Below are 17,059 nucleotides of genomic sequence, written 5' to 3' on the forward strand. Positions count from 1 at the left end.
GACACTGGCTCCAAAATTCCTAGGGCAGTTGAAGCCCATTCAGTCAGATGGGAAAATGGAAAATGTTTCTTTCCTCTGGATAGTTTTAATTTCAATGCTCTGTGCTTTTGGTCTCTCTAGGATGAAAAGAATCAGCTGATGACAACAAATGTGTGGCTGAAACAGGTAAAGCAGGCTGTCCTGTTGTGTTAAACACTGAGTTGTTTGATTGTAGCAGGCAGCATTTATTGAACAGTCACTCCCAGGCCTGGCATCAGAACTCCATCAGGAAAATAACAGGGGGTGCCTGTACACATGTGGGGAGACTGCTCCAAAGCACTATAAATACAGTGCATCAGAGCAAACTCCATTAATCGAGTCAGCTGCAGCATACTAATTAGCATGCTGAAGCCAGCCTCCATGTCTCATGTATCAGCGTCCCTGTGCTTTAAAATGGCAGTGGGGGTGCTTTAACTAAAGATCGTTTGATGAGCTTTTGTTAAAGCACCCCAACAGCCATTTTGAAGCATGGGGACGCTGATACACAAGACGCTGCAGGCACTTTAATTAGAGTGGCTCTTGGAGCTGCTGTAATTAAAACAACCTCCCCACTACCCCAAGCACATGTGAAAACATCCAGGGTGTTTTACTTCCTGGCAGAGCCAGAGAAGGGCTGGGAGCTTCTGGCCCTTCATTAAGTTCACATTGCTCTGCTCTTACCATCACATCTTTGCATGCAATGGGAGGCTTTAGAGAGGCGTTAGGGGGGCAGAGAGTCTGAGCTAAGTGCCTTCCTCTGCCCATATTTGGTAACAAGTCCATAAATATGTCTTCCTGTTCCCTGTTGCTGGCAATGGTCTTGTGCCAGCTGTAACTTAGGAAAGCAGCCTCTTCTGGCATTTCTGAGAATCCAGCTAAGGCCACTTTTAGGATGTAGTGCACACTGTTGTTGCCCTGAGGGACTCTCATATCTCATTCTGAGAAGGCATCTGCATGCTTGGCAAGTGTTGTTCATGGCCTTTCTGCAGAAAAATCCAGCAAACAGAGCAATAAAGCCATCAGCAAATTTACCAAATAATTAAAAGGCTTGGGATTCCTGCAAATTAACCATCACTTCATAAATTGTTTGTCCTTGGTGGATATAGTTCACTGTAATTACAGATGGTTATACAAATACAAGATGAAAATTCAGTAATTATTTCCCTTCTGACATATCTTCTCTCTACCTACCAGAGAACCTTATTTTTTTCAGGGTAAATTTTGTTAGGTTATTGGCATAGGGCCGGATCCTGTCCCATCTATTATACACCTAAGTCGGGGCGGAAAAATATGGCCCATGGGCCAAACCCAGCCCACCAGGCCATTCTATCTGGCCTGCAGGGCCCCTAAAAAATATCATAAATTCATATTTATTTGCTCCTGGTTGCCTGTCAAAGATGACAGGAGGCAGGGGCAGTAGGACCCAGGAGGAGCCAGCAGCAGGAGACAGGAGCCCAGCCCCATCCCACCCCCAGCCATTTTCCTGCTTCCTGTCCCCACCCTGCTCTAGCATCTTGTGGCCCCCGGCTACATTGCTGAACCAGGGAGCATTGGTATACATATACCACATCAGTATGTGTGTGTGCACGTGCAGGCAGGGGAAGAGTGTGTGTGTATTTGTCTGTGTGTGCATGTGTGTTCCAGAGGGCGAGTCCCACACACACATCCCACCATACACATGCACCCACACCCTCCTCAAACTGCCATAAACACAGCCCCCCACACCCATACACCCTCACACAGCCCAGCCACCTTCCCCCTCACACACAGCCCCCCACAAACCGCATACCCACCCACACCTCACATATCCACACACACATCCACATGCTCCCTCATCCCACATACCCACACACCCACACACCCACAGCCCCCCACGCACCTATACCCACACTCTCAATATACAAGAGTAAGACTTAATATTAATCTAGTGTGCAATCACCTGTATTTGCACTGCACAAAGTCATGTAAATCAGGACAAAAATATTTTTTGAAATCAAATTAACGAATGTTGTAGATGTTTGCTTTTTATAATATAATTTAATATTTTTCCGGTTCCAAGATGGCAAAACCCCTTGCTAAAAGGAGTACTTCCAGGGGCAGGGGAAGGGACTTCTGGTGGCAAAGGTCAGTGGTTAGGTGGGAGGACTTCCATTCACAAGATGATGACCAGGGCGCGGGGCACCTGTCAAGGGGCAGGATTACCTATGCGGCCCTTGACAGCTTGCCAAAACTCGGTAAGCGGCCCTCCATCCAAAATAATTGTCCGCCCTTGACTTAAGTGGATTTAGGCACATAAATATGATCCTATTCTACTTTGCTCAAGTATCTGGAAAAAATATTAATGCAAAGAAGGGGTGTGCCTTCCTCCTCTTTGCTGTTCTTTGTGATTAAGTCTTAAAGCCAAAACAATCACAGTTACAAAAAGAGTTTTTTTACGGCCTCAGGCAAGGTTGAATAGGATCACACTTAGATGCCTAATATATGGCAAAAAATTTGGTTTGTCATGACAATCACTATTAGTTACCAACCTGTTTTGTCCTATAAATGAAGGGTTGACAACATACAACCAATGGGTTGGATGTGGCCTGTGGAGCCTTGACTTCGATAATGGGTAGCTCTCCTTGCCCCATGCCACAGCTAGGCAGAAGGGAGAAGTGCCCACGTGCCTCTGACCTGAGTTAGGTTATTCTGACTCCCTTTTGGGAATTGTTGCCAACCCCTACTATGAACAGCAAGTAACACTGGGGCCCAGCGTGAGTTAGAGCAGTTGGGGATTGTTCTAAATTATGACACAGGTGTCAAGTTTCCAACAGATTATCAGCCAGTGGTAGAGAGATATAGTGAAGCTCATCCCAACTATTTTTCCTGTTCTTTATTATTTATAATACCAGAGGATCCATGGTCATGTCTACACTGCCATTGTGCTGAGCCCAGAACTGCATACATTCATTCCTGCTTAGCATATACCAAAACCCAGAAATGAGGCAGTGCAGCCAGGCTACCTCAGCTCTGAGCCTTGACCTCAGTGCCACTTTCAGGGCTCCTGTCTTTGGTGTGTTTCATTGTGAGCATTCACAGTGCTAAGATGGCTTCCCTGCCTAAAAAATCAGCCAGCTCCTAAACTATGCCAATAACAAGATCTCTAGGAAGGTGGGTGGACAGATCTGGCCAATACTTTCTATGTCAGGACAAAGGATCATATGGTCATCCGTGACCTTCTTCATCCGGCTTTGTTTTGCTGAATATGGGCTTGAATGTACTGGAAGAATTGCTAAGACTATTTTGACAATCCCAAGTTACAGAGACCTGGAGTCTTATATGGTTCATCTGATTAAATGTTGCAGGGAAATTCTGTGGCTTTTAACTTCAGCCAAAAAGTCTCAGATGTCAGGATTCAGGAGACAGCAGGGAAGACAGGCACTTTGGGATGGAGCGAGAGTGAGAAATGAGAGCTGGAAAAGGCCAGAAGATCATATTGTCTATAACCTTCATCTGTATCTGACAAGGGCAAGGGTCCATGTCCAGAGGCAATGCATTTTCTCTTGGGTTAAGTGCTGCTGAGAGGGCTCCTTTGCCAATGGCACAATGAGGCAGCTGTTAGGGAATCTTAAATACTGTGCAGCAAGCAAAACACCCAGGAGCCTATGCCTAGGAAAAGGAGTCAGACTTGGCCCTCAGATAAAACAGAGGAGAACAATACAGCTGACTTCCAAGAGTAGCTTTAATGATAATGTTAAAGAGCAAGGGGCCTCCTGTAGCACATTCCCCCAAGCTGTCTGCAGCACACACCAGTATAGTCCCTGTCACCAAGGAGCTCCTGAGGAGTTTCCCATTATAAACCATTCATCCTTTAGGGCCCCAAATTGTATTTTTAGCACTTGTACATGACATGTGGCTGGTCCCCCTGCAGGCACGAAGCGGTGCTTTGGTTCAGAGAGAAATCAGTGCAAGGGGAGGAAACTGTGAAGCTAGAAACAGTTCATGCACTCAGGTCTTTTCAACTGCAGGGACTCCTGTCCTAAGGCCTCCCTGGAAGCAAGTTATGTCTCCTGAATTCTGCCCCAACCCACGGGTTTGAATTAGAGCAGGCAAGTGGCTACTCTAAACTGTGTAGCCAGCTAGCTGTGTTCTCAGTGGGATGATATGCCAATGGGCATGTCTACATATGCATTAATGTGCTATAATTATGGCGCATTAAGTTTAGTACCTGTACTAGTTTAACATGCCATAATTGGCACCACTGCTCGGTAGCACAGGTGCATGTCTTTTAGGTGATGCTAATGTGCAGTAGACTAATTTTTCTGTGCATTAGCACATTAGTAAGGCTTTCACTGTGACGCACTGTTGCAGTGTAGAATTAATCTATTGCACTTCTAGCATCTCATATAGACACATCCACTGAAAACAATCATAGTGCAGACATACTCTGCCCTGGCCCCTATTGTAAGGTCGGGGCAGAGCTGTCGGTGAATCTTCACTGGAACAGATCAGAAACCAAACTGTAACTTGTAATACAAGTCCTTGATCCTCTTTGCTCTGGGGAGGGGTAAGTTCTCTCCCAGGGTCCATTTGGCCATGCCCTCAGGCTGGCCAATAAGAAGGCAGAGCCAGGGCATCTCCTTTTCCTGCCCTCTTGGTCATGGAGGGCACAGCATGTGCAGCTCCTGACCTCTCTCACCTCAGGAGAATCCCAAGGGGTGCAGTGGATTCTTTGTCACTTGGTGTTTTTAAAGAAAGACAGGTCATCCTTCAAGGACACAGATGGTAGCTCCACCAGCAGGTACTGGACTTTATGCAGCCACTGCAGGGTGGGTGTCTCTGGATTCTGTTATGCAGAAGGACAGATGGATGACCATAATGGTGTCTTCTGGCCTTCACACCTGTGACTGTCTACTTTTACAGTCCCTACATCCTGACTGGGGCCCTGGCATGCTAGTGTAATACCACAGTGCAAATTATCATTATCTAGCAACAATGACAATGATAATAGTGTTGGGAAATAGAAGGTGGAATTGGCCATGGAGCAGTGGGGATTTCCTACCCCGCAATGGCTATTCTGGCACTGCATCACTAGTGGCACCTTCAGCTCTGAGTCCTCGTTGACATAGTGTCAGACTAGAGAAAGTGCATTTGACCAGAAATCATTCTGCATTTCCTGCTGCATTGGTATTATCCAGGAAAACAACATCCTTGCTGTGACAGTTTCACTCCAAACTCTGCTGAGTCATAGTCTGAGGCCAAAAAAGAATTGTCTTTGGGGACATGTTTAACCAATCAGGAAGTACCTGGGAAAGCGTTTCTGGGAAAAAAACAGGGTTATTTAAGCCCCTGTCTCTGGAGCTTTTATGGCAAGCTGCTGTTATGATGAATAGTATTGATTTGAGTTTACATCTTTCCTCTTTTTGCATTCCCATGGGGCACCCTAAAATCCCATAAATAATGAATACAGCAGGAGAACTGCTTTTCTCTGTGAACATCATGTAAATCCCCAGGTCCCCAGACTGTGCACTGAGCTCGCTGCAGCTAACAAAATAAGCAAGAGACAAAGGAAGGGGAGTTGAAAATCTGAGTGTTATGAGTTTGTCCCGATTTACTCCAAAGACTCCATAAACTCATTTGTGTCATATCAACTACTGTGACACTTGTATCCTTAAGGGGCTATCATTATAATAGCCATAATTAATCATTAAGATTAATCATCATTTTTTATTATATTATGGGACATACTAGGAATGATTGATGACGATGATGATGATGACAACAATGATGATTGCTACTTTTTATGTTGAAGAATCACTGTTTAGGTGGCAAATTCAAGTGCACAGAAGTTAGACATCAGCTTTTTGGTTGACTGGGCAGTCCTGCTCCTTTACTTGTCTGTCCTGCACACTGATGGATGAAGGCATCCTTTAAAAAAGCTTATATATGGTCATGTAATTAAAGACTGTAATATTATGCCCAGACCCAAAGGGGGAAAATTCACATGTCATAGACAACTAGGAAGCCAGCATTTCCAAACTTTGGAGTGAATGACTTTGCACCCTAAAAATTGCTCTTTCAGGATAGGCTCTTATGCATAATTTGCTAGTTCATTATTATTACTACTATTGACAAAGATGAAGCTACACTCTATTGCATGTCTGCAATAATCTGAGACTGGTAATGTCAGCAGAGGTCAAAATCTGCATCTTCAGCTCTGTCTTATAGACTTTTCATCTTTCAAGAACAGGACCAGCCACATTAGATAGTAGCAAAGAAATGCTGCGGTCTTAGAAGAGATTTTATGTATCACTGGTGGAGCATGGTTGATGGAGGTTGGGTCTGGGACCCTTGGCAGATGTTATATTTATCTTGTGATTAGTGTTTTAATTATAACATGCTGCACATTCAAGGAATTTATCACCCAATAATAAGCTGCAAAAATGGTGATCTAGCAACAAAGACATGACTTGAAAAATGTAAAATATCTTTGCTGCTCATTTGTATTGTGTTTTAATATGCATGCATAGCATGTTATATATAGAGTGATAGTGTTTGCTAGGTCCTCCAGCATCCCAAGGTGGATTTCTCTCTCTTTTTCTGCTCCTTCCTGCAAGAGGACTGTCTGCAACTCATGCTGAACTTTGCTGCCTCAGAGTGCTTCATCAGATGTTATGTCTCACTTCTCCTCCTGCCTTTTCCCAACCAGCCTTCAAGGCCATTTCTTTAAGAGTCCATTAGCATCTTTTCTCTGTAAGAGAGACAGTGTAAACAACACTCAACATGACATGATTTACTTGCATATAATAGGAGTCTGGGTGTGGGGGGGATTTGTTGAGAAAGCTGGGGTGGGGGAGACAGGGAAGACAAGATGGGGAGAGGGGAAAATCATAAAATATCCTGGGACAGTTTGAGGCTCCCCGCTTCTGCCCCACAAGAGTTGGGTGAGCAGCTCCTTCACTCAGGGGAGCTCATCTCAGCACTCACTTCTCATTAGCAGCACAGTTGAAGCTTAGCTATTCTTCAGCTCCCCTTACTTACGGTTACCACATTTCTGGGTCCAAAAAAAGGGACACCTATCACGCTGGGGGGGGGACAGGACAAATGCCGGTACCCTGCACCTACCCATTCTGTTGCCTCCCACTGCCAAGCCACAGCCCCACCTAGCCCTGCTGCTGCCCCTCACTCCCACCCCACACACCAGCTCTGCCAGTACCCCTCACTCCCAAACTGCAGTACCTTGCCCCCCAGGCCATGATGGTGCCCCTCACTTCTGACCTGCAGCCCCCTCACCCCAGTCCCTGCTGGTGCCCCTCAGTCCAGACCCACAGTCCCCTGGCGCTGCCAGTGCCCCCTGTGCTCCCAACCCACAGCCTGAACTCTGACCCCCACCCCCTGCTGGTGCCCCTCACTCCCAACCTACAGCCCCCTGCCCCCAGCTCTGCCAGAGAGGCCCCAGCTCTCCCTGACTGGACCAAGCCAGAGTGTGGTGGCTCCAATTCATGCAGGAGGTAGTGGAGTATGTCAGGCCCCAGCGAGGGCTGGTGGGAAGAGGAGAGGATGCTTGTGCCCCGCCTTCCCCCCCGGGATGGGGCTGCCATGCTGGGCCAGGCAGCCTGGCCATGGGCCCCCTCCTTCTTCCCCTCTCCCTGGGCAGCGTCTCCTGGCCACTCAGCCGCTGCAGACACAGAGCACAGGCACCGGTCCCTGTACTGCCTACCGGCCACAGAGTTTCCTGATGCCCTCAGAGGACCCTCCCCAGCCCACTTCCCCTGCTGGAGGAGCGGGCAGCCCTTCCACCCCACAACCCCTTCCTTATTGCAGCCCCATCCCCCAACCCCCCTGCCAGGAATGTCCAGGATTTAGCTTGGGAGCAGGGGGAGGGTGTTTGGAGGCAGCAGGGAGCACCACATGGGTCTGCAGTTGCCTTTGCAGCTGCAGGCAGATATGTCTGTGCTCCCTGCTGCCTCCAATTGCCCTCCCCCTGCTCCCACCAGAGGAGGAAAGCAAAATCCCAGACATTTGGGCAGATTTAAAAAACCTGCCTGGACAAAGATAAAAGGGCTCAAAAAGAGGACGTGTCTGGGAAAACCCGGATGTATGGTAACCCTACCCTTGCTAGTGAGTTCTGGCAGAACCAAAAAGTTTCCAGGGCACTTTTCCCCTCTCTGGCTAGTTTGTCTTGTGACTGTGAAACAGGTCACATGATGTGAATGACAGTTTCCATTGAGCATTATTATCTGTTGCTTCATGGTAACAACATCTGCCAGGGCCCAAGAGGTCTTATAAGTGAAGCCTGGCTCAACACTTCATCATCAGCTGTGGAATCTGAGGGAGCTCCTGCCCCTTGTGATATCCTTGGGGACAAGGGGAATGGTGGGACCATAGGGGAGGTCCAGGGAGACATGCAGAAGGAGCTCAGGTTGGTGCTCTCTTTTGCTCTTGCAGGATGTGGAAGACCTCCTGCTCTGCCTGGTGCTCTACAAGGGGTTGGGATGATGGGATACTTGTCCTGGGGTGGAGTAGAGCAGGAGTCCTGGGGAGAAGCCCAGTTCTCTTTACACTGTAGTGCTCTGGTAGCCCATAGGCATGCAGCATCTACTGCAACTGCTGATGTGTTGGTGATGGCATGAGCCCAGCCTCAGGATGGTCAGTGACCTTGGCAGGCTGCCCAGACTTTTCTGTGGAAAGAAAGGGAGAAATGGAAAAGATGGCCTTTAAATGCACTGTAGCTTGGTCAGATCTGGATGGAATTTCACTGGACAAAAGAAAGGCATGTCTCTACCTTGAGAGGGTTTCTCCTGTAGGGTATCAAAAGCCTGTTGCAAATATTCATAGAACTGCAAATAACTTCAAAGAATCCTTAATAATGGAAAATGTTATATGAGCTAACTACCAGTGTGACTACTAGCATTAATGTCATCATGGCGTTGCTGTGTTATTAACATTGTTGCTGTGCTGGGCCTAACAGAATCAGTGCAAGTAGCCATGTGCTTGTGTGCTAAAAACTGTCTGAGGCAGATGAATGACCTGTTTATCTGCATGAGTTTGTAAGCGTGAGAGGAAAGAGGACGTTGTTGGCTCGTTCCAGGAGTGGGTAGACCACAAGCTGTGCTGGAACCCCCAGGACTACGGTGGGATCACAGCGATCCGCGTTCCCTCAGAATCACTCTGGCTCCCAGACATTGTTTTATTTGAGAAGTGAGTATGAGGCTCTTCCCTTTCCCCTGTGCTGCTCCTTCTTTGAGATATATGATGTCCCTTTAGACTCATGAGCAAATGAATCATGTTCCTCCTATGTTAGCCACAACTCTAACCATGACAGCAAGTACTGTGTTGATGCTTTGAGCTGAACAGTTGCAGAGCTGGATGGGGAACGGGCTCCCCAGCCCCTGCCAGCAGGGAGCTCCCAGTGCCGGCTCCACACTGTGGGGCCAGTGCTGGGAGACCCTTGTCTCCCAGCACCAGCTCCATGATTGCTAGCTCTGTGACTGTGGGGCCAGTGTTGAGAGACCCTTATCTCCCAGTGCCAGCCCTGCAACTGCAGAGCTTACACTGGGAGGTAAGGGTTTCCCAGCCCCCTGCTTACTTATCACAATGGCAGAGCAGGGGCTGGGAGATAAAGATTTCCCAGGCTCCCCCCTGCTCCACAATTGTGATCCGGGAGCAGGGGGCTTGGAGGTCCCTCCTGCTTGGGCAGGGGGAACTAATGTCTGATGGCAGAGCCTGCCCTGGCAGCAGGCAACTCTTGGGGCAGGGAGCAATCTGCCAGCCCCTGGTGGACAGCTGACTGGGAGCAGATTTGCTCCCAGTCAGTCATCTGCACAAGCGCTACTGTGCTGTTACTAATCAAAAGTAAATTTGCTACTTGCATTTGCAGGTAGGAACTTTACTTGTGATTAATGAGGTTTACTGCATAGTAAGCCTGTGCAAGTGTAGACGCACATGCTTCACAGTGAAGTATGCTTGTATAGATGCACCCTCTGACTTCTAGCCACCACAGCACAGCACAGGTATTATCCAGTCCTTTCTCAGCACTCTCTGGGCAGCAGCATATGGGGCTAAAGGACATATTGCTTAGTGTGGTCCTGCTGGTCTGGCAGGAGGGGCCTGGGTCCTCTCCCAGTGAGGCAGAAACTTCTCCCTGTACTCTATTTTTTCTACTTACCATTTTTGTAGATTAGCTTCAAAAGGGGGAGCAAGTAATGCCTGCCTGTGATGTGGTGGTTAGAGTGTTGTGCTGGTAAGATTGTGATTCCCCACATTCATATCTTCTCTGGGTGAGAAGACCTAGAACTGGACCTCCATGTTTCCAGGTGGGTATGTTAGCTACTGAACTGTGGGCATAAAAGTAGGGGAGGGGCAGGCATACACAGAGTCCTTATCTGTTCCTGAGACTAATTCCAGGAGGTATGGTTTTTAGCCAACTCCTTGTGTTTTCCTAACCAAGAACCTTTTTTAAGTAGCTGAGAAAAGGAAAGCAGTTTGCTGGGAACACAGTTTGGTTTCTTCCATGAGTTGTGGCTGATGTGCAACCCTGAAATTTGTACAGAGGAGATCTCCAGAGCAGGGAGTGGTTCAGGAGGGGGAAGGGAGGGGAGAGGGATTAGCAAATAAATTAGACTTGATGCAGGCAGAGAGCAGCCTGTGTGGTTATACCCTGTGAGCCACCTCCACCCTGCAGAGGGGCTGAGTAATGCCTGATGCACTAGCTCAGGCCCTGATCCAACAAAGCACTCAGACATGGACTCAACTTTATTACTCTTTATGGCACACACAAGAAGTACACCTACATTACAAAATCACTGAGAGTTCAAAGCCAGGTACTCAAAATCAGGAGAAGACAGAATTAAAGTTGCCCTTGGAAGCCTTAGAGTCCATTTCCGATTCTGAAGAGGGAGGGATTCTACACGCCCAGCCAGTGGTGTACTGATGGGGGCCTGGGCGGGGGGCGCTGGTCGGTCCCTCCAGAGTGTACTTGGTCTCAATTCTGCCGCCGGCACTTCTGGTTCTGCCACTGGTGTTTCTGGGCTCGGGGATCAGCTGCTAGAGGACCTCCCCCAACTCAGTGATCGGGCGGGGGAGGATGTGGCGGGGGGGGGCAAATGCAAGTATTGATCCCCGTGCACCAGAGACTCATGGTACTCCACTGCCCTAGCCACTCCTCTGTCTTGACTCTCCTCCCAACCCTGGCTTCTTTTCCTAGTTTTGTCTAGCTTGGACCATCTTTTCCATCCTATGCTTCCTACTTATCCATCCCAAGCCCAGTCGCTTGTCCAGTTGGAATCTATATCTCCTCTGGGCTCACTTGAAGAGTCTCCATTTCTTCCCTCCTTGGCTGAGCCACAGTCCTCCCCTCTGCCCCACATCCCAGGTGCCTCATCCTAGGATCCTTTCCTAGAAAGCCCCACTCTTCCTCACAAGCCCATCCAATCTTGGTCTTGATTTCCTTGCTCAGCTTAGAATCATAGAATCATAGAAAATTAGGGTTTGAAGGGACCTCAGGACAGCATCAAGTCCAAATCCCTACTCAAAGCAGGAGCATCCCCAATTATTTCATCCTAGCCAAGGCTTTGTCTACTTGGGGTGTAAAACCCTCTGAGGATGGAGATTCCACAACCTCTCTGGGTAGCCTGTTCCAGTGCTTTACTGCCCTCCTAGTGAGAAAGTTTTTCCTAATATACAACCTAAACTTCCCATGTTGCAACTTAGTACCATTGCTCCTTGTCCTATTATCTGCCACCACTGAGAACAGTCTAGCTCCATCCTCTTTGAAACCACTCTTCAGGTAATTGAAGGCTGCTATCAAATCCCTCCTCAGTCTTCTCTTTTCCAGACTAAGTAAGCCCAGTTTCCTTAGCCTCTCCTCAGAAGTCGTGCACCCCAGTCCCCTAACCATTTTCATTGCCCTCTGCTGGACTCTTTCCAATTTGTCCACATCCTTTCTGTAGTCAGGGCCCAAAACCAGACACAGTACTCAAAACATGGCCTCACCAGTGCAGAATACACGTGAAGAATCAATTCCCTCAGTTTGCTGGCAATACTCCTATTAATGCAGCCCAGTATTCTGTTAGCCTTCTTTACAAGAAGGGCACACTGTTGGCTTGAATTTAGCTTATTGTCCATTAACCCCCAGGCCCCTTTCTGCAGAGCTGCTGCTTAGCCAGTCAATCTTCACTCTGTACCAGTGCATGGGACTGTTCTGTGCTATGTGCAGGACTTTGCATGTTTCCTTATTGAACTCCATGAGATTTCTTTTGGTTCAATCCTCAAATCTGTCTAGGTCTCTCTGAATCCTAGCCCTACCCTCCAGTATATCTACTATACCTCACAGCTTGGTGTTACCTGCAAGCTTGCTGAGGATGCACTCCATCCCATGTTCCAGATCATTGATAAAGATATTGAACAAAACTGGCCCCAGAACTGACCCCTGGGGCGCTCCCACTGAACACTGGCTGCCAACTAGACATCAAACCATTGATTAGTACCTTTGATCAACAGTGCAGGCAGTTTTCTATCCACCTTGCAGTGCGTTCATCCAAGCTGTACTCCCTTAGCTTGCTTGTGAGAATGTTGCTGGAAACCATATCAAAAGCTTCACTAAAGTCAAGATGTATCACATCCACTGCTCTCCTTACATCCGCAGAGCCAGTTATCTTATCATAGAAGGCAATCAGGTTGGTCAGCCATGACTTGCCCTTGGTGAATCCATGGTGACTGTCCCTAATTACCTGCTCCAAGTGCTTGGAAATAGGAATGAAGCCTGTTTCTTTCTCCCACCAGTCCTTATCCCCCTGCTCACACTACCATCACTCACTCTGAATTTCCAACTCTTGTTATCAGTACCATTAAGGCAGGTTGCTTTCACCTTTATGCTTCCTGTTGGGGGAACACAGGGAACACAGGAGAGAGGCCGTTGCCTTCCTTTGTAAAGTGCGTTGAGATCTACTGATGACAAGAGCAAGGCAGGAAGATGACAAATCCCCAGCAGCAAACAGGAGCAGTTACATGGAAAATCTCACTTGGCTCCTATAGCTTGGGGATAGAGTATGCCAACATCACAGAGACTCTTTGGCAAAAGTGCCTGTCCAATGCGAACATGTCTCCTGTGATCATGTGCAACATGAACATTTTCAAAAACTTGTCTCTCAACCAATTCTGGCTTGTTTGAAAAGGTGACCTACTGCGCTGCCCAATTTAATGTCCTTGCTACAAACGAAAGAAGTGCTACAGCATCTCAACCAAACACTTGTAAAAGTTATTTAAGCACAGAAAAAAAACATATATTTCCTTGAATCTCTTTCTTGAAAGCAGTCCAGCAAAAAGCTACCAAAAATGATTAGCGATCTTAGCAACAGGATATGACCTTTTAGGAAAGATTGGAAAAACTGTGATTGTTTAGCATGTGGCAGAGAAGATCGAAAGGGGATTTGATAAAAGTCCCTGAGAACAGGATCTTGTAATGGGAAACATCATGTAACCTTACTAACAGGCTGTGCTACCATTTCTGAGATGTTATAAACACCCCAACCAGGCTGAGAGTACTGCTGTACTAGGTACTCTATGAATACATGGTAAAAAGACAGTCCTTGCTGCAAAGAGCTTGCCATTGAAACAGATGAGGCAGACCAAGCCAAGAAGACAACACAACTCCCGAGGTGTGAGGGAAGTCACAGACTCCCAGTTGCCTACTCTACCCAGTAGATGAAACTACTTCTCAGCTTCAAGCACTGGAGTAGGTCCTATAACTAGGGATCAACTAAAATCATGATTTCATGATTTTCATGGAAACCACAATTTTAGGCAGGCCCCACAAAAAAGCATGGGCTCCCTGAAAATATAAAAACTTACTGAAAAGAAAATGCTGGTTCCTTCTAGGGAGTCAGCAGTCCTTGTGGCTGCTGTGGCTCAGCTGTACAGCCCGTTGGGGGGGAAGGGGAGGGAAGGGAGAAGGGAGGCTGCCAGCACAGCAAGATGACTGCTGCCCCCACCCCTCACTGCAAGGGATGTCTATCATGTGGCCCTGTGCCTTGCCACCAGTCGTGAGGAGGGGTGGGGCTTCATGATGGACTGTCCTCACTGCCAGTCAATAATGAGGGGCAGGGCCACCAGGGCCTCTTGGTGAATCAGAGGCATGGGGGGCCCCCACTACGCTCTGCCCATGACAATGACTGCCAGCTCTGTGGTCTGTCTGGGAGACTGGCTGGCAGCTGCCTCAATTTTGGTAGACCCCTACCTATAACCATTGGACTGTTGTGCACACTTATGAATCACAAGGCAGGGGAGCTAAGCAGCCTGGAAGTTGGGGTCTACAAAACAAGGGATAGATGGGTGCTGAATAAATCCAATCACCCCATAAGTCCAATCATCTGGGGTATTCTGAATTGAGGGATAAAGTTGCTGGAATCTTTTGTACCCTCTTGTCTGATAATATCACTGCTGTTAAACCTTAAAGCTTTCAAATCTTCCAAAACAAAGGAGGAGAAAGCAGAATGACATTTGGAAAACTCAGTAGTGCAGTCAAGCCTAATGAAATTCTGAAATAGTTTATTTCCCTTTCCTCAGTGCTGATGGACGGTTTGAAGGCTCCCTGATGACCAAAGTCATTGTGAAATTCAATGGGGTAGTTACCTGGACTCCACCAGCCAGTTACAAGAGTTCCTGCACTATGGACGTTACATTTTTCCCATTTGATAGACAGAATTGCTCCATGAAATTTGGATCTTGGACATATGATGGCAGCATGGTGGACTTGATCCTTATAGATGAAAATGTAGACAGGAAAGACTTCTTTGATAACGGAGAGTGGGAAATCCTAAATGCGAAAGGCATGAAAGGCAACAGGAAGGACGGGTTATATTCTTACCCATTCATCGCTTATTCCTTTGTTTTAAGACGCCTCCCCTTGTTTTATACTCTTTTCCTAATCGTCCCATGCCTTGGATTATCTTTTCTAACTGTGCTAGTGTTTTATTTACCTTCTGATGAAGGAGAAAAACTTTCATTATCTACATCGGTTTTAGTCTCGCTTACTGTTTTTCTTTTAGTGATTGAAGAAATAATCCCGTCTTCTTCCAAAGTTATCCCTCTGATTGGTGAATATCTATTATTCATTATGATTTTTGTAACCCTTTCCATTATTGTGACGGTTTTTGTTATTAATGTGCACCACCGGTCCTCAGCAACGTACCATCCAATGGCTCCCTGGGTTAAGAGACTCTTTCTTCAGAAACTGCCTAGGCTGTTGTGCATGAAGGGACATGTAGACCGCTATTCCCTCTCTGATGCTACAGGAACTGCCCCAGTGCTAAAATCAAAGTTCTCAGGAAAACACAAGCACAAACAAATAAAGGATGGAGAAAAAATTGTGATTGCTTTTTTGGAAAAGGCTACTGATTCCATCAAGTATATCTCTCGGCATGTTAAGAAGGAGCATTTCATCAGACAGGTATGAGAACATGTAAAGGGTGTGTGATTGTTCTAGCAGAAGAACATGAATACTCCGTTTCTATCTGTACTATATTTCAGTGCATGCCTTTCTCTAACACATACAGGGAGGTTTTGCAGTAACTTAAAGCTTCCTTCTTGTCTTACACTAGTGCACGACAGCTTCAAATAAAGTGTATTTTCCTCTCCAAACTTCCTTCCATCCTTCACACTCCTACCCACCTGTTTGTTTTACATTTTTTTTCAAAAAGTAAGTACCAGTTATGATGCTCAAAATGTGAACTGATACAAAGATAACATTTTATGATGCTTACAGACAAATTATGAAAAAGGAATGAGGGATTTTATTGGCACCATGCTAACAAAGGAGTGCTGTTTGTCACAATTATTTTAGTAACAAATAATTAATTTTAATTAATCAATAAATATTAGAAATAAAAGGCATTAACTTATTTTTCTTCTGCTACTTCTTTTTTTCCAGGTAGTCCAAGACTGGAAATTTGTAGCTCAAGTCCTTGATCGGATCTTCCTGTGGCTATTTTTGGTGGTATCAGTGACAGGTTCTGTTCTAATCTTTACCCCTGCTTTGCGGATGTGGTTAAACAGCAGTTTGTAGAAAAAAAAATCAAGGATTGCTGTAGGCCATGTTTTAAACACAGTTTCACCTTCAGACCTCCACTCAGAAGTGCAGAGCAAACGAAGGAGGTAGTGAGAATACTTCACCTCCTGGTCTCAGTAAATGATGTCAAGGGTGATTATGTCAATGGAACTTGTCATTCAAACAGGGCTTCACATCCTTAAGTTGCTGTAGAGTTTGAGGGCTCCATTGTGTTAACCTGAGGATGGTGGGGATTTACTCACCCACTGAAATCCATGAGACTACATGGTGTGCAAAGCTTCACCAATCAGTTCACAATTAATTAATCCCATTAAGCCTGATTATATCAAAATATGATTCTCTGAGTTTTTAAATAAGACTCTTTCTTTTGGATGCAAATATTCTATTAAAATGTGGAATCCTCATGTATTTAATGTGTTACATTCAAAGAGAAGTTAAATAGTATATTAATATTATATAGGTGCAGATACACTGAGCTATCCAGTATACTTTATCTTTAAGTATAATAAGCATACGCATTTTCTAACCTATCTGTGTTGTGTAAGTAGCAGTTGCATAGTATGTATTTGTGCATAAGAGAAATATAAACACAAGTGAGGCTTTTAAAAGTGCTTAGTTTTGGCTTCACTCAATTGTTACTGAAGTCAACACAATGTGCATCTTAGCTGGTCTGTAGGAATAAAAACTTTCTCTCCTTTCAAAGAGGAGATGGGGCACATTTCAACTGCAGCCAGGCTATTTGCACATACTGCTCTCTGTTTCCCCCATTGGTAAATCAGGAAAAACAGTAGGTTTGTCTGGCTAGCTGGAATAATTTGTATATATGTTAAATGCACCAACAGGTGCCCAAAGTTATACTACCTTGAGTTTTCACTACACTGTCTTTACAAATTGTGATACATTTGTGTAATTGCAGGTACATGGAAAGGGACAAATGGGAAAAAATGGGGTGGCCATCTGAAGGGAAAGTGAGTCCATCCTAGCCTGTCATAGATT

The 17,059-nt window shown here is 46.2% G+C and overlaps 1 protein-coding gene across 1 annotated transcript; it reads left to right on the forward strand.

Moving 5' to 3' along the window:
• Positions 1-120: 120 nt before the first annotated feature.
• Positions 121-16,364, forward strand: CHRNB3 (cholinergic receptor nicotinic beta 3 subunit). The gene is made up of 4 exons (XM_090037255.1): positions 121-165; positions 9,089-9,198; positions 14,563-15,445; positions 15,926-16,364. Exons 1-4 carry the CDS (start codon positions 139-141, stop codon positions 16,058-16,060), a joined length of 1,155 nt encoding a protein of 384 aa, XP_089893381.1. The 5' UTR covers positions 121-138; the 3' UTR covers positions 16,061-16,364.
• Positions 16,365-17,059: the final 695 nt, after the last annotated feature.

Source organism: Crocodylus siamensis, chromosome 3, assembly GCF_052110815.1.
Source record: "Crocodylus siamensis isolate JL-2025a chromosome 3, ASM5211081v1, whole genome shotgun sequence".
In the NCBI taxonomy this organism is placed as follows: Eukaryota; Metazoa; Chordata; order Crocodylia; family Crocodylidae; genus Crocodylus; species Crocodylus siamensis.